Below are 27,305 nucleotides of genomic sequence, written 5' to 3'. Positions count from 1 at the left end.
TTTGAAGAATATTACATAAAAGAAAAACTTGTCTTCAAACTTTTGCTTTTAAGATTATATAACTTAAAAGACGATGTAATTCTTATGTTTCTCTCCAAAATAGCTTCTTTTGTAACCATATGCCTGGTATTTGAGAATGAGGAAATAAAAATCTTCCCATGCCTTTGATCTACCCTCATTATCACCATTTCTGCCAAGGATGTGTGTTTAGTGTTCAAGAGACTTGGCATTATGTGCTCCAATTCCTTCAGTGTCCCCAGTTCAAGTGCTTGCCACTCCTTGGTGAGAATTCTGGAACCTAACATTTTAAGACATCCTTCATGACAACTTAAAATCTCTTATTACTTTGATCTAAATTTCGACTATTGGTTTCCTTAATGGATTGATGAAATATCCAGGAAGATGAATGCAAAGAAGTTACTGTCCCTTTATTACTGACCTGGCCCACTTATAATTAAGCAGAATTAACATTCATTTTGATTGAAAACCCAGAAACTGTATTTTCTTAGTATCAGTACTACGATCAAGGAAAAAACCAAGGTCATAATAGGCTTTTCCTAGATTGTTATTAGGAGATTAATGTAGCTTTATTCACACCCATTTTACTTTTTAGGCTAAGTAATATTAAATGGTGATTAATTCTTCTTTGAAACTTACAAGTACAATCTGCACATACATGATTTTGAGAATAATTTAATACGTTAACTTTGGCATACAACTATATTCTAATGTCAGTTTTAAATGTAAAGAAACAGATCCTTACAAGACCAAAATAACCCACAGGCCATGAGATTGGTTTTTTGTTTTTCCTTTTTTGTTTCAACAGATGTGCACCACAATGGTTCCACATGTAAGGCAAATGCCGTGAATATGAAAGCTACAGTTTACCACACATCTAGAACCCAGGGGAGGTGAATTAGATGGAAGTGGTAGTCATTCTAATTAAACAATCAGGAAACATCATGACAAGTTGGTTTGCAGCATCAAAAGTGTCCATTTAAGTGTCTTTTTTCTTAATGATCAGAGGTCCCACGTTGTCTCCAGTTTCTTCATTGTGTTTTGTGTGAGATCCATCACAGAGTGGGAACTAGGAAGAGAAAGAATGTGAAATGTCTAACTGCAAAATCAGTATTATGTTTGGCAGAGTAGGGTGTCACTTAATTCACATATATAACACGGTAACTCAGTAGATTTTTCTTGGCTACCTTAGAGATGGTTTTCTGAATGAGCATATGTAAAGTGTACACACTAAGGAGGAGAAAGAAATTGACTTGTGGATAAAACACAGATCATTAACTGCATTTCCATTTGTGATATCTACTTATGGATGTGAACAACCTTTTTTATGTTTATGTACTAGTCATATTTCCTTTCTAGTGAATTGTATCCCTGACCTATCTACTGGAAAGAGTTTAAGTTCATAATTTGTTCAAAATCAATCTGTTCATTATTCTTTTGCTAATCAACTTTATAGCAATTTTTCACCCAAACCCTTTTTATTTTGCTTATTTGTTCATATCCTTAATTTCTCTACTTTCATACAAATAAGCCAGTATTTCCCTTGTTAATATCCATCATGGACACTTCTTTCTCCTGGAGATGTGATAAATTTCCATTTGTTTTCAAGATCTCACATTGGGGAAAAGGGACAAAACTAAATATTTAACACAGTGCTTCCCTGGAGCTCACTGCAAAATAAGAAGTCCTGCAAAATATTCTGATTTGGTTTCATTTCGTATACAAAAAACATATACAGTTCTCTTGGTTAACAACATATATTATTATTTTAAAGAGGAACTACTATTAAAAACACACACACACGGGGTGGGAGTGGGAGGGGTGATTCAGGAGGGAAAGGACATATGTATACCTGTGGCTGATTTATGTTGACGTATGGCAGAACCAACACAATATTGTAAAGCAATTATTCTCCAATAAAAACACACACAGATACACATACAATTTTAACCTCAAATTTCCCAGGCTGACTGGATTTACAAACACTTCTTTGATGTCCATTATCATCATGTTCTGTGGAGTGCAACTTGCAAAATGCTGTGCTAAGAACCGCACTTAAGAATCTGTGGCTTCAGTATTATTAGAAGTGGTTGCTTCCCAAACTGTTATACATTCATTCAAAATTTTATCAAAACTAAGTCTACATATAAAGTGCTTATTTATAAGTTCCACATTATCTTATTCATCAGCCTATTATGAGATAATGACTGTTTAAAATTGCTTCAGTATTAGGTAGGGCTGGTTTTCCTTCACATTTCTTCTTTGTTAAAACTTTCCAATTTATCCTTTACCTATTTATTCTTCCAAACAAACTTGAGAGTTTTTTGGCCAAGTCCTATTTTATTTCTCTTCTGTTCTTCATTCTCAGGTCTCATGCATTTTTCTGATATGAACATTTCTGCTTTATATGTTTTACAGGCATTAAGTATATATTTTCATATCTGACTATTCTTGATAGATATCACATATATATAAATATATATTTGTGTGTGTGTGCCTGCATATCACTTGTTTTTTGCAAGTATATCCTCTTTATTGTTAAATGATGAAAATAAGAATTCAACAATGTTTTTAGGTGTTTCTCAGGATTTTATAATTATCAGTAAATTATTTTCTTTCCTTCTATATTTTACCTTTTATTTTTATTTCATGTCAAATGATGATACCTAGAATCTTTGTTTTATTCTTTTTGTCTGGAATGTAACTTCACTCTAGAATAAGGTATAGTCTTCCACTGAAGGAGCCTATTTAGAAGAGTAAAGTGCTAGGAGTCTTGGTCTGAAGAGTAAGATCACCTTATTACTCTATCAAGGAAGTATAATTTTCAGTACCTGAAACTAGACAATGATGGTATATAATCTTTAACCTTGATGAAATGTGTCAAAGACTAAAATGACATTCAGTTGATGTTAAAGAAGTTCAATCTTAATTTTACTATCTGTATATAATTCTGAGAGGCAGTAAATTAGTTAAAAACTACCTTGAAAAAAACTCAAGCTATCATCATATTATAAATTTCTAGATGTAAAATCTATCCTGGGGTAGCAATACAAATGTGATATATATGAAATTTAAATTGTTTCTGTCAATAAGATGTGGCACAGTATATTCATATTACAAACAAGTCCTTGTAGCAAAAAGATGAACTCAAGCTTTCAGGGTTTTCTTGCATGGATGACAAAACAGGCCATATAAAAATCAAATGGAACTGTATTCCAAAGCAAAGAACAGCATTTCAAAGTGACATATATTTAATATACAAACACAGGTGATTTTACAGTGAGAAAAAAGGTTTGCATTGTTAAAAAAAAAAAACAAACACTCCATTTTTTAAATAGGGATTGACATATACACACTACTGTATATAAAATAGGTTAACTATTCGGTTAATGTATATAGGAAAAGAAACTAGAGTGGATATACATATATGTATAACTGATTCACTTTGCTGTACACCTGAAACTAAGACAACATTGTAAATCAATTATACTCCTCCCCTCCTCCAAAGGGCTTCCCTTGTGGTTCAGCTGGTAAAGAATCCTCCTGCAATGCAGGAGACCTGGGTTTGATCCCTAAGTTGGGAAGATTCCCTGGAGAAGGGAATAGCTACTCACCGCAGTATTCTGGCCTGGAGAATTCCATGGACTGTACAGTCCATGGGGTCACAGAGTCAGACACGACTGAGTGACTTTCACTTTTGTTTCTCCTCCAGAAAAAAGGAGTGACTAAGTAGACCCTGGCTATTTCTTAAAAAGAAAAAAAAAAGCATAAACGTTAATTAAGTATATAAACCTCTGCATGCCTTTAAAATGTAAACTCAGGATTCAAAATCATTCTGTTCAGAGGCCAATACATCTTTTAATAGTACTTCCTATATTACCTAATATTAGTCAGAATAATTTCCCAAACTTCATGTGAAGATTAGGCATTCTGTATTTATCCATTAGTTCAGTTCAGTTGCTCAGTCATGTCTGACTCTTTGCGACCCCATGAATCGCAGGATACCAGGCCTCCCTGTTCATCACCAACTCCCGGAGTTCACTCAGACTCACGTCCATCTAGTCCGTGATGCCATCCAGCCATCTCATCCTCTGTCGTCCCCTTCTCTTCCTGCCCTCAATCCCTCCCAGCATCAGAGTCTTTTCCAATGAGTCAACTCTTTGTATGAGGTGGCCAAAGTACTGGAATTTCAGCTTTAGCATCATTCCTTCCAAAGAAATCCCAGGGCTGATCTCCTTCAGAATGGACTGGTTGGATCTCCTTGCAGTCCAAGGGACTCTCAAGAGTCTTCTCCAACACCACAGTTCAAAAGCATCAGTTCTTCGGCACTCAGCTTTCTTTACAGTCCAACTCTCACATCCATACATGACCACTGGAAAAACCATAGCCTTGACTAGACAGACCTTTGTTGGCAAAGTAATGTCTTTGCTTTTCAATATGGTATCTAGGTTGGTCATATTTATCCATTAGAGATTTCTTATTTTAAGATGATGAAAAGATTAAACTTTTTTTTCCCAACAAACAACAAAGAGCCAAAATGAGTTATTTCAAGAAAGGATTAGCAATTTCATAAAAATGTGCTATATGTATTAATGAAATATATTTATTAAAATTAACTCATACTTCTAAATACATTATAAACTAATGAATGGTAATTATTGGTACAAAAAACCAAGTGGCAAATTATCTGACAATATTTGTGTTTTTCAGAAAGTGTCTTATTTCATTTTTTACCTTTCTGTGCAGGAGAAAGAAAACATGTGGTGGATATATACTTTTGAGCATAATCTAGGAAGTACAGCAGTTTTTATATTAAATAATAATATAATGAAAACATGAATTTTATTAGCCCTCTTTCATTTAAAATTTTAGATGTGTTAAAAATGTCAAGCAAAGAGCTGAAATTTAAAAATAAAGGTATATTTAATTCAGTTCATGTAGTATCAATACTTAAAAGAATCAGAAAATTGATGAGGAGAAAACATTTAGCTCACAGATGATTCTAAATTTGTTCTAAGATGTTACTGTTTATTTATTAACAAATCCTGGGGAAAATTTTGAGAATTAAATTGGCTGCCTTCTCTGTATGTCCAGAAAATATCCTATCATTTGTTAACCCAATTAGAAAATTACAAATCCCAAACAGCTTTACAAGTAGAGAAGACAGGGTGTGGAGAAGAGATGGGAATAAATGTTTAGGGGAAAAAACCCTGGAGATCCTTGTTCTCCTCTTGGAAAGTTAGCAGACTTGGTAGGATGTTCATAAGAAAACACAAAATGTGTTTCTTCTTAATGGTTGGTTCTCACATCCCAAATTAAGCTGTTTCTGTTTTTAGGGAGATTCAACATAGAGGTAAATAAATACTCCTTGAATTATCATTCTACTTGCAAAAATTAAAAAAAAATTGAATCTTCTTTCTCTAAACTTTGTATTTTTAATTAGAGTTTGGATTATAATTTCTAAGGAGGCTGCCTGGGTCCATTTGGCTCATTACCATAAATTGTTCTGAGGAATGAACTTGCTTTGGTTGAGAAAGAACATAAAAGCAATGAGATCTATGAGACTACAAGAGAGACTATGACATTTTCTATCATTCTTATGTACTTAACTTTAGCAATGTTAAGCATAAGATAGTAGATATAATAGGAAAATACATAAGAAAAAATTAAGACTTAAAAGACTGTCTTCATATGGATTAGGCAAGCAATGTAACCAATATTTAGAATATTGTGTCTGTGAAGAAAGGGAGTCAGTGCAACACACCTCTAACCATTAATGGGATGGAGACTTTCCATAATCACAGCCCAGCTCCTCAAAACAAAAACAAACTCACCACTAACAAAAAACCCCAACTCAAATTCTGAAGTTGTAAAGGAAAGAAAATGATTCTCCAGTTACATTTCAATTTCAGTTGAGCTACTGACATGAACTGGCTCATCTTTCCCCTTATTTCTTAGTCTGCTTTCTCCTTCGGTCCTTGTTCAAACTTTCTCCTGCCTACCCAATGGCCACCACATAACTCAGTAAATGATGTAACCTATTTGAGGTGTGTAGGGGATGGGAATCTAGTAAGACTGCTGAAAACTGTTCCCTTTGATATCAAGATTCCCTCATCCTGTTTCAAAAGACTATTTCTTGTTAAGGGCGAATGTCAAATCATTGCTTGTCCTTTTGATTCCTTCCAGTCTCTCAACCAACCATGGTCTCAGATGGGATTTCTCCCTGTAGTTGTTTTAATCATTTCCTTTGTATTGGCTCCTTTTTCTCTCACTTTACTTAGGGATAGCCCTTTTGTGAAATACTATCAAACAAGCTAGTTTCTGAAGAGCAGAGGCCACGCTAGGGGGGCGGGGTGTGGGTGGGAAGAGAGGAGGAATGAACCATGTTGCTGCTGCTAAGTCACTTAGGTCGTGTTCGACTCTGTGCGACCCCATAGACGGCAGCCCACCAGGCTCCCCTGTCTCTGGGATTCTCCAGGCAAGAACACTGGAGTGGGTTGCCATTTCCTTCTCCAATGCATGAAAGTGCAAAGTGAAAGTGAAATCGATCAGTTGTGTCCGACTCTTAGCGACCCCATGGACTGCAGCCTTCCAGGCTCCTCCATCCATGGGAATTTCTAGGCAAGAGTACTGGAGTGGGGTGCCATTGCCTTCTCCGAACATGACTAAGAGATCTGATTCATTAGGTCTGAGAAAACTACTCAAAATGTTAGAAACACACAACAGGCTACTAGTTACTGTATCTTAAGAATGAATTAGAGGGGAGATGGACAAATTAAGAGTATAGGATTTAACAGATACAAACTACCACATGTAAAAAATCGATAAGCAATATGGATTATTATTATTGGATATAATAATATCCAATATCTTGCAATAACCTATAATGGAATATAATCCGCAAAAAAAAAACCCAAACTGAATCACTCCACTCTACACCTGAAACTTACACAATATTTTTTTTTAACTTTTTATTTTGTATTGGGGTATAGCTAATTAACAAGCAATGTTATGGCAGTTTCAGGTGAACAGCAAAGGGATACAGCCAAACATATACAATGAAACTTAAACAATATTGTAAATTGACTATACTTCGATAAAAAAAGAATGAATTAAAATTGAATTAGTTTACATCACATGAAACTTTTTTTTTGGATAGGAGCTTAAATTTTGTTATATTATTAATATTATAAAAACAACTGGTTTATATGAAGAAAAACTACTGAATATAAACTCAATATAGGCATCTAATCAAAGTTACCAGTTATAGGCCTTCTGTGCATAGACATGTAAATATATGACTTGGCACCTGTGTGACAACCTTAAAGAACCTCAGGAATGTGTGGAGTTTTCAAAAATTTCTGGAGAACAAGCACATCCACTAATTTGAAAAGCATTCGAAGTGATCTCTAAATGCACTCATGTGAGAATAAAAAGTGCCCAAGCTTCAGTGAAAATTCAGAACTGACAAATCATAGATGCAAAGAGGATTAATAATGACATAAAAGACAAGCCTAAAAAGAAAGAAGACATTGAGAAAATGGAAACATTTAAACCATTAGCTTGTGTCCATTTGTGATTTTTCCTGAAATACTTGAGATCTTAGTTTGTAAAAGCCCATATTTGCTTTATTGACCCTTTGTTGCTGTAGTTCAGTTGCTTAGTCATGTCAGGCTCTTTGTGACCCCATGGACTGCAGCATGCCAGGCTCCTGTCCTTCACCATCTCCTGGAGTTTGCTCAAGTTCATGTCCATTGAGTTGGTGATACTATCTAACCATCTCATCCTATGCCACACCTCTCTCCTTTTGCCTTCAGCCTTTCCCAGTATCAGGGTTAATTCCAATGAGCTGCATCTTTGCATAAGGTGGCCAAAGCATTGCAGCTTCAGTTTCAGCATCCATCTTTCAAATGAATCTTGAGGGTTGATTTCCTTTAGGATCAACTGGTTTGATCTCCTTGCAGTCCAAACACCCAACCAAAGCAAACACTCTTGGCTTCACTCAAGCAGTCATCGTATTTCTTTTTTTCTTCCATGCAGTGTCATATTTACACATTCATACTGTAACCAACTTGGACACAGCTCCTATTCTAATTATTCTGTTCAAATGATGCCAAAAGGTCAACTGCCTAATTGCTTTACCCCACAGTCTTAGTTTAATAGTCTATTCACCTCCTTGTCTTTTGCACACACTGATGTTCATAACAAAATCTTTGAAACTTTTCCCTTTTTCACTCTGAAGCCACGATATTCTTAGTTTTCATTTAACTCTGGTGTCCATTTCATCTCCTTTTTTGACTCTTTTTCCTTTTTAGAAGACACAGAAAATTCTCCAAGGATTTCTTACTTAGCCCTTCCTTGATTTTTATCTGTACCAAGGATCTGCTGCATTCCTATTCTTGACTCACAGTTCTGCTGATTGCTATCTCCAACCCTGATGTCTCAACTTTAGTCCCACACTTCAGACTGCTGTATGTTTTTATTCAAATGTCACCTCAATGTCACTCTTTGATATTGCAATTTTCATTGGTGTCCTGAAAAATCAGCCATTCACTCCGAATTTCTTATTTCCATTGATGGCACCATCTCATCTAACCCTACAATCCTATCTTAAGCAAGACACTTCAGTGAGCTTCAGTTTTCCTCCCCCAATCTTCCACACAAATCATTCAGTTAATCCTTCCTTCACTGGCTAATCCTTCCTTCAAAATGTTTCATATATCTGTTCATTTTTCTTCATTCCCACAGTGAGCACTCTGGTTTAAGTATAACTTTATGTCTGAACTCCCTGACAGGGTGCTCCCCCATGTCGGGAGGCAAACTCCTTTCGAAGATGAAACAGGAGGGAAGGGCGCAGGGCACAATCTTTAAAAGAATGATGTAGCTCAAGGACATGACATAAACTGATTAGAACCAAAAAGGTCCAAGATGGCAAACAAGTCGACTTCCACTAGAACTTAAGCCTCCATATAAGATCAACAGAAAGCTGGGTTCCAGTCCCCACCACATGGGCTACAGTCCCAAGCAGGGTTCTGGCTGTGTTCGAGACCCTGCACATGGGTTCAAGTCCCAGTTTGAGGTGAACTGTTTCCTTGGTACTTAAGATTTTTGATTCGGACTTATTCTTTTGAGGAAGGAGGTACAAGGATCAGAGTAGAGTCTTCACTGATTCATCTTCCCAGGGGGCAATTGAACTCCTATGGATATCACTATGCCTTTCCAGAAAATTTGAGCCCACAGTGTAACAAGCTCTTTCTTTTATTTAAAGCACTCATAGTGCACCAACTATACACATCTATGACACCTGCTGTTTCACTATTTTAAGTGTTCTCATGCATGTATCTAGTAATAGAAACTAAATGAACTATTTTAGATCATTGACTAAAGGACCAATACAACTCTGGACTTAGGATTCATGTCAATGTATGGCAAAACTAATACAGTATTGTAAAGTAAAATAAAGTAAAAATAAAAATTAAAAAAAAGAAATTTCTAAAGATATTACTAAATTCTTAATTTAGTAATATCTAAATTTATTAATTTCTAAAGATATTACTTTTTATATCTTGGTGAGCAACTAGAGAATGAAACCTATTATAGGTATTAATTAAAAAAAGAACCCAGATCTAGACTATAGAATATTTGAGGATTATTTTCTAGCAACCTCAATAGTACATATAAACAATCCCACACTCCAAATGAACAGTGCCCTTCTGAAGGAACAATTTGTTGTAATGGGACTATCAATTTTTGGTTCATATTCCGTGTGTTCATCAAGCAGTTTTCAAACAGAATGATATAATCTAAGTGGTCTGTCACCACTGGATTATACAACATCAACTGCAGCCAGAGAAGGGGGTAAGTAGGATTGCTTTCCAGTACCTGGTATGTGACTTCTTTCTTATCTGTAACATGTAATTTGTGATAATGGATTTCCACTGTGGGATGAGGTCCCTAATACAACATGCTTTCAGAAATAGATACATCATTTTTATTGTCTATGTTCTTAGGCCTCATAGTATCAAATCTATTTTATTTAAATGCTAAATAGTGGCAGTACACACAGTATGTCATCGTATTTCTCTAAATATACCAGAAATTCTAAAGTCATTCAATGTATGAAGCTTTTCAAGATGACCTTAGAAGAACATTCTACCATCTTTAGATCACTAGCTGTCATCACTATCTAGAAGCTGCAGGTATCACAGGCATACTTCCAAATGGAACTTGATAAAATGCAATTCTCACAAAAGAAAAAAAGATACAAAAAAATCTTGTGTTAGATATTTAAACATAGGAGTTGCAGCTTAAAGAAAGCTTAGGATACAGGGTCAGTACATATGTACTAGGTAAGAAATCTTCAGGGGCAATGTTCTAATAGTTTCTCTTGATATTTCTTTTTTTAAACTAGCATTTAATTTTTATTTATTAAAAAAAAAACTTTTATTTTCTATTGAGGTATAAAATAAAGACTCAGTCATGTCTGACTCTTTGCAACCCCATGGACTATACAGTCCATGGAATTCTCCAGGCCAGAACATTGGAGTGGGTAGTAGCTTTTCCCTCCTTCTCCAGGGGATCTTCCCAACCCAAGGATTGAACCCAGGTCTTCTGCATTGTAGGTAGATTCTTTACCAGCTGAGCCACAAGAGAAGCGAAAGAATACTGGAATGGGTAGCCTATCCCTTCTCCAGCGGATCTTTCTGACCCAGGAATCGAATCCAGGTCTCTTGCATTGCAGGAGGATTCTTTACCAACAGAGCTACTAGCTGATTAACAAACAATGTTGTGATAGTTTCAGGTGAATTTCTAGATATCTCCAAAACTTATCCTAGAATCCAGGAGCTTGAAATCCCAAGAGGAGGAAAAAAAAAAAAAAAAAAAAAGACCTATTTCTCTGTGTATTTATTTATTATTTTAATTTTTTGTTTCTCTATTTAGGCTGCATACTCCTTTTCCTGGGATAGGGGACACTAAGACACACTTGGGGAGGAAATTCTAAACATAAGCAAAGGAATTTTTCCCTCTTCTTTGGCAAAAATATGGTTACATTCACCTAACTCAACAAGGCTGTGATGTAACTTTATTGCGTGGTGGTTATACATTTCAGTAAATATATTCCTGAAGAGTACACAGAAAATAGAGAAAACAGAGATTCCATTAAAAAGAGAAAGAAGAGAAGAAAGGATGGTGGTGGTGGTGGTGTAGTTGCTAAGTTGTGTCTGATTCTTGAGACCCTATGGACTGCAGCCCACCAGACTCCTCCGTCCATGGGACTTTCCAGGCAAGAATACTGGAATGGGTTGCCATTTCGTTCTCCAAGGGATCATCCCGATCCAAGGACTCCAGGTCTCCTACATGGCAGGTGGATTCTTTACCGACTGAGACACCAGGGAAGCCCAAAGAACAGATATCTTAACAATTCATGATGATGCCAGCTTGACAAGATAGTTTAAAAAGGAATGTTACATTAAAAATGACATTGACATAAAGGACTTGTTTCTCTTACCTTTTTGGACCTCCAACAACGGCAGTACACGGCTTTATCTCCCAAATCCTCCATGTCAAAAGCATGTACTACCTTGGGGTTGTCTTTCTGGATGTGAGGGTTTACCATAGATTTGTTGCGATGATCTTTAACATAAAATCTTTTGTAAGCTAGATAACCAACTGCAGCTGTTCCAGCAGCAATGGTAACAGCTGCGATCCATTCAACTAGAGTAGAGAAGGAAAACAGGAATAATTATCAAAACCAAAACGCATACTTATAATCTAACAAGAACGTTCAGGAAATGCAAGTTTTGAGTATTAAGTATCCCAACAGTCAAAGGTTTTTAACGTTAACAAAATGATCAGAACACACTGGTGTAGTAGTCCCTTGTTAAAACTTTCCCCAGCCTTTACTGAGGCAATTGTATATTTTCTACTGAGTGATGTTAGTTAAATTAGTGAGCCTGCACATATCTATTGCTTAAAAAAAAGACAAAAAAACCTCATACATAATGAAATCCAGATTACCAATAAGGCCATAAAAATTCAGATTACAAACAAGAACCTCTTATCCCTCTTACTATCAGGAGATGATTATGTTAGCAAAGTGATTCATTTAAATAGTAGGTCCTATAGTCATTTAAAAAGGAATAACCTCAAAGAGAAATGCTATCCAAAGAAAAAGCAAGAAAGGACAAAATTAAACCAAGCCTTAATATTAAACATTCAAAGGAATATATCCAGCAGTATTCTGGTCTTCAAGTCACGCAAATTTTTTTTTGTTTTTTAATTTCAAAGCGTCTCATTAAAATAAGAACAAGAATATACTAATTTCATAGAAAACATAATATAATTACAGTTAGATTCTCCTTTAATAAATTCTAAATTTACATGATCCACTAGTGAATGATGCGACTTCTCCACAAATTCATTTTAAATTTAATGACTGTTTGTATGGCTGAGTCCTTTCACTATTCACCTGAAACTATCACAACATTTTAAACCCCAATACAAAATGGTTCGGTGTTATATATTAAAAAAAAAAAAATTAACTAAAAAACCCCGACATTTTCCTGCCCAATTATTTGCTTGACTAATAGGCCATCTATTTATTCTTTTTTTAAAGTAGCTTTTCAAGGATCCTTTGGAAATCCAAGCACTTAACAACTACCCCAGTTCCAGAGAATTGTGGAGAGAAGAGGGTGCTGCATAGTCTGGTTAGCCTCAGCCTCAGAGGAGAGTTGTCTAGTCCCAGCATGGAGTGGACTGCAGGAAGAAGTTGAACAGGGGTCAGGATAAACACACTGGACTGCGTCCCAGCATTTCCTGAGTCAGATCTTCTCAGTGTTTGAAATAAGTTCCCAGACTATCAAATAAAGCCCTAGAGAGATAAGTACAAAAAACACATTCCAAAGCCAAATAAAAACATAAAATGAATAATTAACTGTATGGCTTACTTGCACTACTGAGTCAAATTTCTTATTGTACTAATGTGAGTAATCATTGAATCACTGAATCTAATTGTACCTTACAAAACTCTAATGGAAGGAAATAACCATTCTCACACTTAGTTCCTTTTATCTTAGTCTTCTCTTCTAGCTTGTTTAATAATTTAGTTTTTATCAAGTGTTTCTAATTAGCATGTTCCTTGGCTCCTGTTTTCAACCGCAGTATTTTTCTCTGCGAAAAAATTTAGTTTGTTTTTCTGGCAATGTAACCCTTCTATTCCTCTCTGCTATAATCCCCTAGAACAAACATTAACTTTATACCCTTCCCATGTGCTGCATGACTGCAAAAAGTTAATAAGTCATTTGATAGCTTCAAACCTTTGGCCTCATTGAAAGATATTTTCAGCTACACGCCTTGTATAGATTTGTCTTGAATGCTATGTTTCATTAATCAAACATATTTAAAAAATTTATTTCTTTATTACAAATGTTATTTTTTTCCTCAGTGATAAAGGATATAGATTTTTTGTTTTTGGTGCCACTGTGCATCTTATGGGATCTTAGTTTCCTGACCAGGGATTGAACCCAGGCCCATGGCAATAAAGGCATGGAGTCCTAACCTCTGGATTGCTGGGGAATTCCCTGCCTTGAATTTTACCTGCTTCATAGTATCATTCTGTGGCAATTCCAAGCAGGGCTGACACTAGCTCTGCTTTCTAGTTTGATTCAAGATCTTCGTTTCCGATGCATTTTTTCAATCATGGAATTCCCTAGACAAAATGTCAGGAGGTATGGGAATCCACTTCTTAGCTAAGGGAAAGCCACTTTGAATAGCTAATTACCCATCACAAACTGGGCTAACATAGAGCTTCACAGGTATATATTCAATTATGTCTTCTGAATGCTGAATCCTTAAGGCAGACTTAAAAGCGGGAAACAGCCAAAAGACTGAAATAAAATAATTCCCTAAATGCTGTTGATCTTAGTTACTACTTACTTTGGAGGTGAAATTTGACGTATTGCTAACATATATGTTTTAATGGTGCTTACATATTATATAAATGTCTGAGATTGAAAACATCTACAACTGGCTAGGATTAATTTGTCTCAAAACATGTACTCTGTCCCTCTCCCTCTGAGTCCAAAAGTCCGTTATACACATCTGTGTCTTTTTTCCTGTCTTGCATACAGGGTCGTCATTGCCATCTTCCTAAATTCCATATATATGTGTTAGTATACTGTATTGGTGTTTTTCTTTCTGGCTTACTTCACTCTGTATAATTGGCTCCAGTTTCATCCATCTCATCAGAACTGATTCAAATGAATTCTTTTTAACGGCTGAGTAATACTCCATTGTTCATGTTTGGGAACGCATGTAAGAATTAAAGATTTTAAAATTAAAAAACAAAAACAAAAACAAAAACAAAAACATGTACTCTGTTACCCTAACCCAAGGGGGGTCACTTATGACAGTACATAAATTTCACGGCACCATATGTGTGCTAGGGAAATGGCTTTGCATTTGCTCCAATGAGTTTGATAGAATCAGAGTCAGATAAGGTCTTAAGAAAACAACTTCCATCCCTCCCTCCTTCCCAAATTCTAATTCTCTAACCTCATTAGAGACAAATATAAAAGTTCCCAGAATAAGAAAAATGTTGCTCTTTTATCATTTCATTACTGCAGCCTGAATCAGTCTTTCTGGCAAAAAGCTATGGATGCCACTGGCAACTCTAGGGAAAAGAGAGAAAAGGAAACTATATGGAGATAGACGAGAATAATGATGGATTCCAAAGTCAACAATTACAATGGACAAAGAATTGAAAACCCAAGACAGTAAACAGATAAAAGCAATAAGCAAAACCCTAACATTTAGTTCTTGACAGTGTATACATCTATGAAGAACAGACACAATCTCAGGGTAAACAAGGGATTTTATCAAGACCTAATTTCTAAAGAGATTTCAGTTGGCACCTTTCAGACATTCTTTCAAAATTGGGGTCCAGAAATATCCTGAGCTTTATTTCTGCCTCTTCTAGTTATCCTTACTTCCCTTTTTTGTATGCCTCTCTCAATGCACAGTAGTCCTATAGTTAGATCAAATGCTTCCTTTGCTTAACCGTGCTTTCTATCTATACAATTATCACATATGCCAATATAGAAAATACAAAAAAAATACATTTCTAAATAATCCTTCCCTTTCTTACTTTTCCCTTGGCTTACATTCTTTGTATATATTCTTTGGTTTTCTTAGTATTAATTACAGATAGAGAAAACATCAACTTGTTCCCAAATCCCACACCCTCATTTATAACTCATTTCTTAACTTTTCCTTACTGTGGGAATCATTTGCTTTAACCCAAGACAAATCTCACCCTGCTTCTTTTCCTTCAGCCTCTTTTCGGCCCCAAACTGTCCTCTCTTATCCAGTGTCAACTGCCATGGAATCAGAATGTACCCTCCACCTCAGGAGAGGGGGAGGGGAGCTGTGCTTAAATCTCTGCCTTTCTTGGGTCTACCTCAGATCTGTAGGCTATGCCTGGTAATGTTTTTCTTTCCAGGACAAGTGTACAGGCAGTGTCCAATGTTAGTTCAATAAAAAGATATAACAGATTCCTAATTCGAATTTGCTACTGCCTCTGTCTATACTACTATCACATTGCTCTCACAAAAATGACTTCTCTTTGGCCTTATCTTATCCTTCAGTATCAAAGTGTGGAATTCAAATACTTCCTGAGATTAAAAATAAAACTTCATTATGGAACGCTTCAGATCAACACAGAAAATAGTGTAATGAACTCCCACTTACCCTCACTCAGCTCCAACAAATATCAATTCTCTGTCAATTTCGTTTCATCGATAGCTCCCAAGTCCCTTCATTATTTCTTGCTTATAACCTATAGGAGCTTCATTATTTATTGCTTATAACCTATAGGAGCTATCTCCTTTATTTGCAGTATGATCTGCACATTCCTTCTCAGATAAAAAACAAATCCTTTAAATGACTCGATAAATTTATTGAACCCAAGCAGTATTTTTATATGAGATTAAATGGAATGGAAATTTATAGTTAGTTTCAATAAAAGAGACAACGATATAACAGAGGATTAGTTTTGGTTACACGCATCGTAGTGGTGGTGGCTTCCCTGATGGTTCAACGGGTAAAAAATCCCCTTGCAACATAGGAGACCAAGGTTGGAAAGATTCCTTGGAGAAGGAAATGGCAACCACTCCAGTATTCTTGCCTAGAAAATCCCATGGACAGAGGAGTCTGGAGGGCTACAGTCCATGGGGTCCCAAAAAGTCAGATACCACTTGGTAACTAAACCACCACCTCCATTGTAGTGCTCAGGGTTTGGGTTACATAACAAAGCACAAGGCAGATAGCCTAACACCTATTTTATACCTTGAGAGTAAAGTAGAAGGAAAGGGATTAAATTAAAGATGAGAGCGGATTCAGTGAGTTTTAGAGATAACAGAGGAGCAAGAAGTTTAGTAAACTTCCTAGAAGTCATCAATTGGGTATGAGGAAGAGTCATTCGAGAATGGGGACTCTGTAGCAGTGAAAGCTGCTTAATGTTTCTTATAGTTTCTAAAACTGCAATAAATATTTGGTGTCCTATAAAAAGGGGCTTTTCAGGTGGCACTAGTGATAAAGAATCTGCCTGCTAATGCAGGAGATGCAAGAGTCTTGGGTTCAGTCCCTGGGTCTGGAAGATCTCCTGGAGTAGGAAATGGCAACCCACCCCCATATTCTTGTCTGGAAAATTTCATGGACAGAGAAGTTCTATGAAGCTATAGTCCATGGGGTCCCAAAGAATTGGACATGACTGAGCACACATACAAACACACACTCACAAACATCACATAGAAAGTAAGTTTGGTATAAGAATGTCAATTATACATCAGTAAGGAAAAAAAAGTGGGTACCAAAAGCCATCTCTCTGACTGGGATTGTTGGATTACAATTCCAATTATTCATCCTCATTGCCTCTACCAGATTCATGTCCTGACCTGATCTGCATTTATTTTATTTCTAGTGCAACCATTATTTTTTTTAAAATTTATTTTATTATTCCTATTGTAATTTATTTATTTAATTTTTGGGTGAGGCGAGTGGCATACAGGATCTTAGTTCCCGGACCAAGGACGGATCCCAGGACCCCTGCATTGGAAGTGAGTGAGTGACAGTTGCTCAGTCGTGTCTGACACTTTGCAACCCCATGGACTGTAGCCTGCCAGGCTCTTTTGTCCGTGGAATTCTCCAGGCAAGAATACTGGAGTGGGTTGCCATTTTCTTTTCTAGGGGATCTTCCCCACCCTGGGATCAAACACAGGTCTCCTACATTGCAGGCGGATTCTTTACCATCTGAGCCACCCCAGAAGCTTACTATTATAAGAGACACTTCTAAGTATAAAGATAGGTCAACTTAAAAAGTATCAGCAGATAAATGCTTGACTTTATCTTATACCTATAGACAATACATTAGAATACGTAATGAATTCACACACCTTTTCCAAAGGAATACCTGAAACAGAAGTAGCAATAAAGCTGTAAATGACAATCATCAATCAGATGAAATAATTTAGATGAAGCTTTTCTCTAAGAGATTTGCTACTCCATCTGTCCCGAGTCCTAAACACCAGACCCTCAAGGAAGTCTCCCACCCATTATGTTTTTACCTGAATATAAATAAGAATTCTGCATGCATATACACATCCTTTAATTTTTTATTTAACATTTATTTATATCGTGCTTTGTTGTTACGGTGGGTTTAGTTGCTAAGTAGTGTCTGACTCTTTTGTGACCCCATGGACTGTAGCCCACAAGGCTCCTCCGTCCAGTGCCAAACACCATCCTATTCCCTTTATAACAATATAATATATACACAAACTATAAAACATATATATATAATTCACTTACTTAACTGAGAAAAGACATGATCATCCTCCCCCAAATCAAAAGATTTAAGCTGATTTTCAATCTACAGCAATGAACAGGTTTGGTTTAAAAACAGAGTAGAAGAATTTGAGATCTAAATGGATCTGTCCCTTGCCACACCACAGTATTTGTGGAAGAAGGCACCCGTAGAGGTGATTTACAAAGGCTTTGGGCCCCTCCTCATAGTCCTCACAACAATCTTTATGCTTTTAGGTGAAATAAAAACTTTCAGAACTTGAAAATAAGTTGTGCAAATAACCAGCTCTTATATACTGCATTAGTAACTTAAAAAGGTCATGCGTTATCACTCTCATTCAGTTAGGTAACTTTTGGCTACAAGTGATTTTTCCAATTTAGAGAATCTATTACAAAATTAGGGCACAAGTTACCAGGGATCTGTTATAGAATCTGGCACTACATGAATTAATAAGGCTATTTTAAATTAACTTCTGGACAATCTTTTTACTTAACTACTTTTACAGGGAACCAAACCTTGAGGTGTGGTGTTTTATATCGGGGCAAAGATCACTTCTATCACGCAGCGGGTATACATTATTATATTAACAATTATACTACTACTTAACAATTATACCACTACTAAGAGTTGCGATAAAGTGAAGCTCCATATTAATTGACTTCTAGAAAGTCCCTTAATTTTAATCGGACCTTCTCTGAAGTAACATTTTAGAAAGCTGGGTACCAGCAGTAGGGAAGCAAGGCTGAGAAACGTGAAACGAGGCGTTTTCAATCCTCGCTCCAGGACTACCGCCACCGAGCGCCAGATGCTAGAGGCATAATTGAAAAAAAAAAAAGGGGGGGGGAACTGGTAAAACTGAAGACCTCGGATTGGGTTTCTTCCTTTAAAAAAAAATGTGCAAAACTAAAATGTGATTAGTCATGCCTCGCTTGAGAGCTGCAGGAAATCCACGTTTTCGCTCTACGGTGATTTAAACCTTGAGACGGGGGAAGGGTTTTTTTGTTTGTTTTTTTCCTTTGCTTTTGTTTTCACCTTTCCTTTTTCCCCAAGTCTTGTGACTTAACAGAGAGGAGTTTCAGGGGAGAACAAGAAAAGCTAGCAGCGTAGCTGGCTCATTAGGATTTAGGGTTTAGCTAGCTAGGGGAAACGAGGTCTACACCTGGGGAGATACCTGCACGGCCCCCATGGCACTTATGCCCCGCGATCGTAGCCTGATCTCACCCCCTTGCCCCTTGCGGCCCGGGGAGCCTGCAGGCCCGCGGAGCTTTTGCCCTTCTGTATTTCAAGGTTACAGGACTGGCGGGAACGCACGGCAGCAGTATCAGTCCAAGCAACTGCAACCAGTGCGCAGGCCGACAGCCGCACCCACTCCCATGCCCCACTTCACCTCGTACGCTGGAAGTCATACTCATGGCGCCGACGCTTGCAAGGGTGTGCACAGGACACTGAGCACAAACCGGCTCTCGCGGACAGCAGGAGTCAAGGTGCGACAGGCGTACGTCCTAAGGGCACTGACTCCAGGCAGCTACCGCGCAGGCGCCGCGACTGGCCGTCAGCACGTGTGTATTAAGCACCCGGGCTGATACTGAGCATGAGCGGAGCTGAGTCCCGGACCTTTAGGAAGTGTTGAGTACGGATTTTGACAGCCGCAAGAGGAGGGAGGAGGGAGAGACCGAGAGAGGTAGCAACTGAGTTTGCGCAATCCTGAGGGGCTTGGTCCTGGAGCCCAGCGGACCCACCTTTGGAATAGAGTCCGGGCCAGGTTTTATGTCTCTCCCAGGTTCGCGGATTTATGAGGGCAGATTGTATGTGCTGATATAACACTTGCCATATTCGGATATCTAAGATTTCACTCCCAAGTTTCTTGCTTAGTCTGGTACCTGTAAGGCCAGGTCCAGTTTTCATTTGAAATGCCAAACACAGGAACCAACTGTGGTGTTCCATCCCAGAATCTCCCCCTCGCTCCCGGTGTGCATTGCCCCCCCGCCCCATTTTTCCCCCCTGATTTCGACACAATTCTCCATCTATGGAGCATCTTGGAACTTGCGTTAAGGGTCCAGTGGGAGAGAGAGAGAGAGAGAGAGGAAAAAAAAAAAAAGCCTGCTCATTTCTTTTAAAAAAAGTACTCACTTAAAAAAAATTAAGATTATTTCCTATCTTCTACAGTCTGAAATTACTGTCGGTTTCAAATTTTTTTGAATAAGTTGTTTATAACTTGTTATAAGTTGTTTAGAGGCACCAATTTGGTGAGGAGGATAGGATTACTTAAAGGGTGTTTCGAAGGCTGCCTGGTTCAATTCTTTCCGGAGCGGGGAGTTGGAGGAAGGTGATTGCGGTAAAAGAGAGTCTCCCAACCTACCCAGGGCAACGCTTCTGCCTCCCAACTCTTAACGAGTGATTGACTGCCTCTTACAACTGCAAGAACCAGACGTCTTTAACCCTGGGACGCGCTGAAGCGCGTACTGAATGAATGAAGTAACAGCCAGGGCTGCACCAAAAGGCCCATCGGGTGGCGATGAGAAAAGCTCCGTTCGTGCTCGCCCCTTCCAGGTCCTTCCGCTCGCCCGGGCAGCGCCAAGCGCGCGCCCCGCCTCGGGGGGTCCCGTCGGGCGGCCTCTGGGCATGCTCAGTAGCGGCGAGTCGCGCAGTAGGAAGCTAGCGGCGGAGGCGGCCGTGCAAGCGGCGCTGACGCGCGCGCGGCAGCTAAGGGGACTGGAGGACGGCGGGAGGGGGCGGGGGCGCGGGAGGTGGGGCTGTCGTCGCCGTCAAGGCCCCGGGGAGCGCGAGGCGCCGCCGCCGCCGCCGCCGCCGCTGCTCTTGTGCTTGGATCTGTCTCCAGGGCTGCGCCGGGATCGGCAGCCGCGGCGGCAGAGAAGCGGGAACCTAGAGCCGCCCCGAGCGGAAAATTGGGCAGGGGAGCGCCTGCGCCTCCGCGGCGTCATGGGCCCCCTCCCCGGGCCACAGCGGGCACCAGCCGCAGGAACCCCCGGGCCTCCTCGCGGCCGAGCCTGAGCGACCCTCGGGTCCTACGGAGCCCTCTCCCTCCGCCCTATTTTTTCCCCTGCTATCGCGGCTGCTGCCGCCTCAGCTCTCCGTTATGGCAACGGAGCCGCCATCCCCTCTCCGGCTTGAGGCGCCTGGCCCCCCAGAAATGCGGACCCCACCGGCGAGCGAGACCGCCCCCGAGGGCACTCCGAAGCCGGCGGGCGGCAGGCTCCGCTTCCTCAACGGCTGCGTGCCCCTCTCGCATCAGGTGGCCGGGCACATGTACGGGAAAGACAAAGTGGGTAAGTGGGGGTGGCGCGGGGCTCGCCGCTCCCCTTCCGCCTTCGCGAGACCCCGGCCGGCGGAGGCACCGGGCGGCTCACTGACCGGGCTGGACGCCTGTGCGGGTGTGCGCGCCGCACCCTGGATCTCTTTCACTTCCCCCCAGAGCCTCGCGACCGGTGCAGCAGGGGCTTGAAAAGTGGGGCGATTTCTGGGATGTGGGGTGTCAGGCCTGCAGTGGGAGATGGCGAGAGAGGAGTGTCTGGTCTCCCCGGGGAGGGTGGATATTGATTGGAGACGGCGTTTATTGTTAGTGAAAATAAGGAACTTCGTTTTTACTGGATGGGGAAGTAAATTCTCCCCTGAGCACAAGGTCTGTTTATTATAGGCGGGTAGCTAGTATTGCAAAAGAAAAGGAATGAAATGCAGATGATGCTAATCTAAGTGCTTCTCTTTTCCGTGCAGCTGCATAGCTGGAGGGGAAGAAAAAACAGTTTTGTTTTTTAATGTTTGTTTGTTTGGGTTCTGTTTTGTTTTGGGAAAGCTTGTCTCGTTTATCTCTCTCCCCCGCCCTTTGGAGAGGTTTTTCTGATGGCTCTTGGATTTCTATGGGAGGCGTGGTTTCAGTAATGCTGAAACTCGGATTCATGGTCGAAAATACACCCTGCTGTTGTACCAGGATGGTACACTGTTAAGACAGTCATTCTTGATCATCTTTTTAAGACTGTATCTTTAGCCTGTGTAATGCATTTTTTGAGTCACAGCGTTTAAAGCACAATCCAGGGCCTTTTTATTCTCTTGGTAATGTAAAAGTTCAGTTTAGGAACTGGAATTCACCTAGCTTACTCACACTGGTTCCTAGGCCATGATTACTTGGGGAAATCAGATGAGTATGTGAGTAATGCGGATCTTTGACCTGGAAACCACTGACGACGATTTGGTTTGTGCTGGTAAGATGATTCTGGCTTAGGCTAGTAAGATAATACTGACATTTTAAGCTGAGATAATAGGCCAAGACTGGTGGTTAAGTGACAAACCTAAGGTCATACAGGTACTGTGTGGAGATGGAAACCAAGGGCCCTGCCTCCTAGCACTTTTTTCCCACCATGTTCTCAGGTGGCCCAGTGGTAAAGGATCAGCCTGCCACTGCAGGAGACTGTGGAGATGAGTTCCGTCCCTGGGTGGGGAAGATTCCCCTTGAGGAGGAAATGACAACTCACTCCAGTATTGCTTGGGAAATTCCATGGACAGAGGAGCCTGGGAGGCTGGCCACAAACCATGGGGTCCCAAAGAGTTGAACAAGACTGAGTGAACACACACACATTTTGCTTGCAGAAAACCACTCAAACAAGGATTTTTGAAAATGGATGGGACAATGTATGTATGTTGTCAGAGAACAACATTTTCCAATACTTTTATCTACTTTTCTCTTTTTCAAAGTTAGAAGTTAATGATGAGTCAATTGTATTCCTTTCTTCCCTTTAAATTGTTACTTCCTAAGAGACTGAATCTTTTTATTGCAGTAGCCTCCTGAGGCTCAGTTAAACTCCTGAAATGTTGAAAGAGTGAAAATTATCAGTTCTTTTGATACACCTAGGTTAGGAAACAAATAATTGTTCTCAAGTGCTTAGCTTAGAAGTAAGGAAACATTATCAAGGTGCTTAGAATAGCACCTTGATAGCATTCTCCTATATGTCCCCTTTGTTAATGGAAGTTTGAGAGTAATTATGGAATACTTTTTAATAGATTTATACTACATACCTATTGATTTATATTAATGAATTATAAAGATGATATTCCTAATAATATTCTAGAGGCATGAAAAAAATAATTGTTTCCCTGAGGGCCCCTAAGATGGACTTATGTACAAAGGAGAATGAACAAAATATCTGAAACTAAACCACAAACACATTAGTGTAACCACTGCTTATCAAAGTATGTAATAGTGAACCTGTTCAGAGTTATCTCTGACTAATGACTAATGTACCTTAAAGCTACATTGTAAACAGTGACTGAAAGAGTTTGTCATCCAAATGAACTAATCAAAGGAGTAGTATAGATTCTAGAAGCTGGAATCCTTAGCTTTATTTATTATTACATTTAACTTAAAATGTTATTAGTGAAAGGACGCCTGATGATGATAATCTACTTTATTCATAGCATGGATAACCAGATGGTCAGTAATTCAAAGTTCGAGTTTATTATGTCTCTGTACTATCATAAATCACTTAGAGTTGTAAAGTACATATTGTAGTTCAAGACGTACTTTGGCTATCAACTGAAATTCTCAGAATAAACTTTGCCAAAGACATTGTGGATTTTTAAAAAGAAATTATTACTATTCATTTAGTAAGCAGGGTTCTTCAATTTAGGGTTAATGTCTTACCTATTTCCAAGAGGGATTTGTTGGCTTTATTAAATTAAAATTTAAAAACATATATGGCACCAAGTACTTGAATAGAAAAATAGATCTTATATCGTTATAACTGCTTAAGAAGGTTATGTTATAGTTCTGATATCACGAGCTATATTTTTTGTTCTTCAGTGAAATTATTTCATCAAAGTATATTAATGTCTTGTTTTTAAGAATACAAAATATTTGCATTTTCAAGTTGTAAATTGTACATGATCTTTCAAGGTAAAAAGTTCAAATATATATCAGTGCCTTTCCCCCTATTTTCCCTCTCCCAGGGCAGTCACAAACACTGGTAACTTTCTGGTGTATCCTTTCAGGCCTTTGTTTCTGGTCACATATGTAAACACAATAACACACTTCCAATTTTTCATGCAAATATATCTGCAACTTCTGGCTTTCATTTTGTATTGTGTTATATAGTATGTCATATTTTCATGCTTATACTTCATCTAAAAAACTTGTATGGATAGTGGATAGTGTAGTATGGATATGTCATAATTAGTCCTCTGGTGATGAAATTTTAGATTTTCACTATTTTGTGTGTATGTGTTAAAAATAATGTATTAAACAGTCTTGTACATCATAGTATACCTTGCACATTATACAACCTTTTTTTGGCTATGCTGCAGGCCTTGTAGGATCTCAGTTCCCTTGACCAGGGATTGAACCAGGGCTTCAGCAGTGAAGGCCTGGAATTCTTTACCACCAGGGAACTCCTGGGTCTTGTTTTATACAACTTTTTATATAGATATGTTTCACAAAAATGTAATTGCTACCAATTTGAAATCCAAAAGCTTGCCAAAATGTAAAATCCTTTTTTGTTTTGATATTTAACATGTACTATTAATTTCCTTCAAATGTCCTTGAGGTTTTAAACAAGTTGAAATCAGGTATTTATATCTTAATCCAATTTAGGATATAGAAATGAAATGGTCTATAGGGAAAAGAAGGATTTAAACTGATATTGTTCTGGGGGAAAAACCCACAACTGTTTTGGCTTACTACTGGTCTATTTTTTTTAAGATACCCTCTGAAACTAATTGACTTAAAATAATTTCAGACTTCCAGAAGAGTTATAAGAATAATATAGGGAATTTAACATTTTTCTGAATTTATCTCTCTGTATATACATATTTATTTTTTTCTTGGGCTTCCCTGGTGGCTCTGTGGTAAAGAATCCACCTGCCAGTTCAGGAGACGTGGATTTGATCCCTGGGTTGGGAAGATCCCTTGGAGAAGGAAATGACAACATACGGCAGAATTATGTCTCTGAAATCCCATGGACAGAGGAGCCTGGTGGGCTACAGTCCATGGGGTCATGAAAGAGTCAGATATGACTTAGCGACTGAACGACAACATTTTTTCTTTACTATTTGAGAGGCACTACTATCATGTGCCTTTCTTTACACAGTAATACCTCAGTGTGTAAATCTTAAGAATGTGCTTTAGTGTGTATTTCTGTAACCATAGCACATTTAACAAATATGGAAAATTTAACAGTTTGATACGGTGACAGAGCCGTGGAGCACAGCCCTTAGCACCTGACTGTCTCTGAGCTCCATTACCATCTCACACCAGACACCCGCACCCCCAAACAGGTAGCGGTCCTGTTCTGCCATTGGTTGACACCACAGTGGGCCTCTCCCACAAGCACCTGTCAGTGAGCAACCGGTAGTGGTCCTGCTCTGCCATTGGCCAGTGCTGTAGTGGTCCCCTCCTACGAGCAACCAACTGTGAACTACCATTAGTGGGGGATTCAGCCAACAGTTGGGGGAGTGATGGTCGCCAGGTGGAGAGTGAGGTAAGAGGCAGACCCCAGCCTTTGCCTAGGGGGCCCCTCCAGCTCACCCAATCTTGGGCCGCTGGATGATCTGGGGGCCCAGGGAACAGACTGGGCGCTGTATTCCAGAGCCCTGGCCAGGGTCACCCACTGGCCTGGCCCAGGCCTGGGGACCATAGTGAACCTCTCCTCTACCCCTGCCTGTGCCAACTAATGGCAGTGGTGGTCTGCATGGGGCCAGTCTGTGGGCGTTGGCCCCTGCCATTTGGGTGGCCTGAGGAGCCTGAGGGCCAGGTGGGTCCAGGGCACTAGGCTCCCTCACTGATGACAGTTGGGCAGGGTCTGGGGACCTGGCCCTGAGGGAGCCACCAGCTGAGATCTGCCTCCTCTTGCTTAACCAGGACCTGGATCTCAAAGGGTGAAAGTTGTGCCTTGGGACCTGGTTCTTTCTTATCAGAACAGAAAATAACACATTAACACATAATTTGTTTGGTGGAGATTTATGGGAACATCATTACCTGATCATGACCTGACCTCAAGAACAAAGGATCTGACCCTGCAACAACTAACCACACCCCTCGCTCACCTTTCCTTTAACACTGCTTTGCTGATAGCTCTTGGGAAGTTTGGGATTTTTAAGGCATGAACCACTGATTTCCTTGCATGTCCCTGCAGTAAACCTTTCTCTGTTCAAATTTGTTTTGGTATCGTTTGACCTCACTGTGTTTTGGGCACAGTAACTTGTGTTTCGGTAATAATACAGTACTTCATCTATAGTCCATATTCTGATTTTGTCCACTGTTCCAGTAATGTCTTATATTTGTTTTTTTCAGGATAGGGTCTAGTCTAGAATCATTTGTTGCATTTAGTTCTCTTGTCTCTTGGAATTCTATAATTTGTAACAGTTTCTCAGCCTTTTTAAAAATGATAAGATTTTGAAGAGTACAGGCTAGTTACTTAATAAAGTATTATTTAATTTAGGTATATGATGGGTTCTTACGATGAGATTCAGGTTATACTTTTCTGGCTGGAATGTTATACAAGTGATATATAAGATATCCTTTTTAGGGTATCACATCTAGAGGTCCACACTGCGTATCTGCCTGTTATTAGTGATGTTAACTTGATCACCTGGTCCAAGTGTGGTTTGGCTTCTCTAGTATATAATTAATATTTTCTCCCTGTGTTACTAAGCTGTCTGTGGAGAGATACTTATAAGTTCATGCAAATATTGGGATCCTCATACTTTGCGCCTAGATTAGACATCTAATGATAATTCTGCCTGAAGCAGCCTTTACTCTGATAGTTGAAAAATTGTGATTTTCTTTTTTTCATTCTACCACTCTATTTTAATAGTCAACATTCTATAGTCAGTGAGGTTGCAAAGAGTCAGACACTACTGAGTGACTGAGCACTAATTCTAAGAAATAGCTCCAGGAGAGTGCAGGGGTTGGGGGGAGCCCTTCCACTCACAGATTTAGAGAGCAAACTAATGATTATTAGAGGGGATGCACATTGGGGAGCAGTGAAATAGGTGAAGGGGATTAAAAGATACAAACTGAGATATAAAATTAGTTACAATGATGATTAACATAGGGAATATAGTTGATATTTTACTTATTGAAGCATAGTTGACTTTGTAAGAAAAGAAAAAAAAAAAGAAATAGCTCTCTGTTATTCCTATGGATGTGTGTTCTTTTTTATGATTAATTTGCAGTCATAGATTTTTATTTTATAGTGTCATAATCTATTATAGAACTTGTTTATTTTGCTGTTCAAATTGTCCCAGATTTGACCAGTTTGGAGCACTTCCTTCCTTTAGCCAGGGAAGTCCACACAGCTCTGGAACCTGCCATTTCTCCAAGGAGCCCTGGTTCATTTTTAGTGGGAAATGGTTGTTAGAAACCAAGATCTGGGTGCAGGTTTGCTTGTTACCACTGGGATGTCACTGCTTCCAGGTCTTTTCA

At 39.1% G+C, this 27,305-nt stretch overlaps 2 protein-coding genes across 5 annotated transcripts in view; one reads left to right on the top strand and one right to left on the bottom strand.

Moving 5' to 3' along the window:
• On the bottom strand, positions 569–19,433 carry CISD1 (CDGSH iron sulfur domain 1). Of its 3 annotated transcripts, XM_018041566.1 has the most exons (5): positions 19,263–19,432; positions 17,469–17,485; positions 12,680–12,774; positions 11,528–11,733; positions 569–1,087 (listed from the first exon to the last, which is right to left on the bottom strand). In XM_018041566.1, the coding sequence occupies exons 3-5, from the start codon at positions 12,717–12,719 to the stop codon at positions 998–1,000; spliced, it is 336 nt and encodes a 111-aa protein (XP_017897055.1). In that variant the 5' UTR covers positions 12,720–12,774; positions 17,469–17,485; positions 19,263–19,432; the 3' UTR covers positions 569–997. The 3 variants fall into 3 exon arrangements, with proteins under 3 accessions (XP_017897055.1, XP_013830496.1, XP_005698204.1); XM_013975042.2 differs by lacking the exons at positions 17,469–17,485; positions 19,263–19,432 and having other exon boundaries at positions 12,680–13,592; XM_005698147.3 differs by lacking the exons at positions 12,680–12,774; positions 17,469–17,485 and having other exon boundaries at positions 678–1,087; positions 19,263–19,433.
• Positions 20,642–27,305, top strand: part of IPMK (inositol polyphosphate multikinase) — a 54,615-nt gene continuing 47,951 nt past the window's right edge. The window contains exon 1 of one of the 2 annotated variants that reach the window (XM_018041615.1): positions 20,642–21,162. In XM_018041615.1, the coding sequence (XP_017897104.1) occupies positions 20,973–21,162 (190 nt within the window). In that variant the 5' untranslated portion in view covers positions 20,642–20,972. The remainder of the gene's footprint in view (positions 21,163–27,305) is intronic. The other variant, XM_018041614.1, reaches the window with a different exon arrangement.

Source organism: Capra hircus, chromosome 26 (assembly GCF_001704415.2).
Source record: "Capra hircus breed San Clemente chromosome 26, ASM170441v1, whole genome shotgun sequence".
Classification (NCBI taxonomy): Eukaryota; Metazoa; Chordata; class Mammalia; order Artiodactyla; family Bovidae; genus Capra; species Capra hircus.
The sequence above is the reverse complement of the archived record's forward strand: the minus strand, read 5'-3'. Positions and strand labels throughout refer to the sequence as shown.

What these genes read in the sequence shown, in the direction of transcription:
- CISD1 (XM_018041566.1), bottom strand. Translation starts at nt 12,719, where the DNA reads ATGCAGCACCCTCTTCTCTCCACAATTCTCTGGAACTGGG. An exon ending in CACAATTCTCTGGAACTGGG is followed by an intron (nt 11,734 to 12,679) that starts GTAGTTGTTAAG and finishes TCTCTACTCTAG; the next exon opens with TTGAATGGATCGCAGCTGTT. An exon ending in GTTGTTGGAGGTCCAAAAAG is followed by an intron (nt 1,088 to 11,527) that starts GTAAGAGAAACA and finishes TTCTCTTCCTAG; the next exon opens with TTCCCACTCTGTGATGGATC.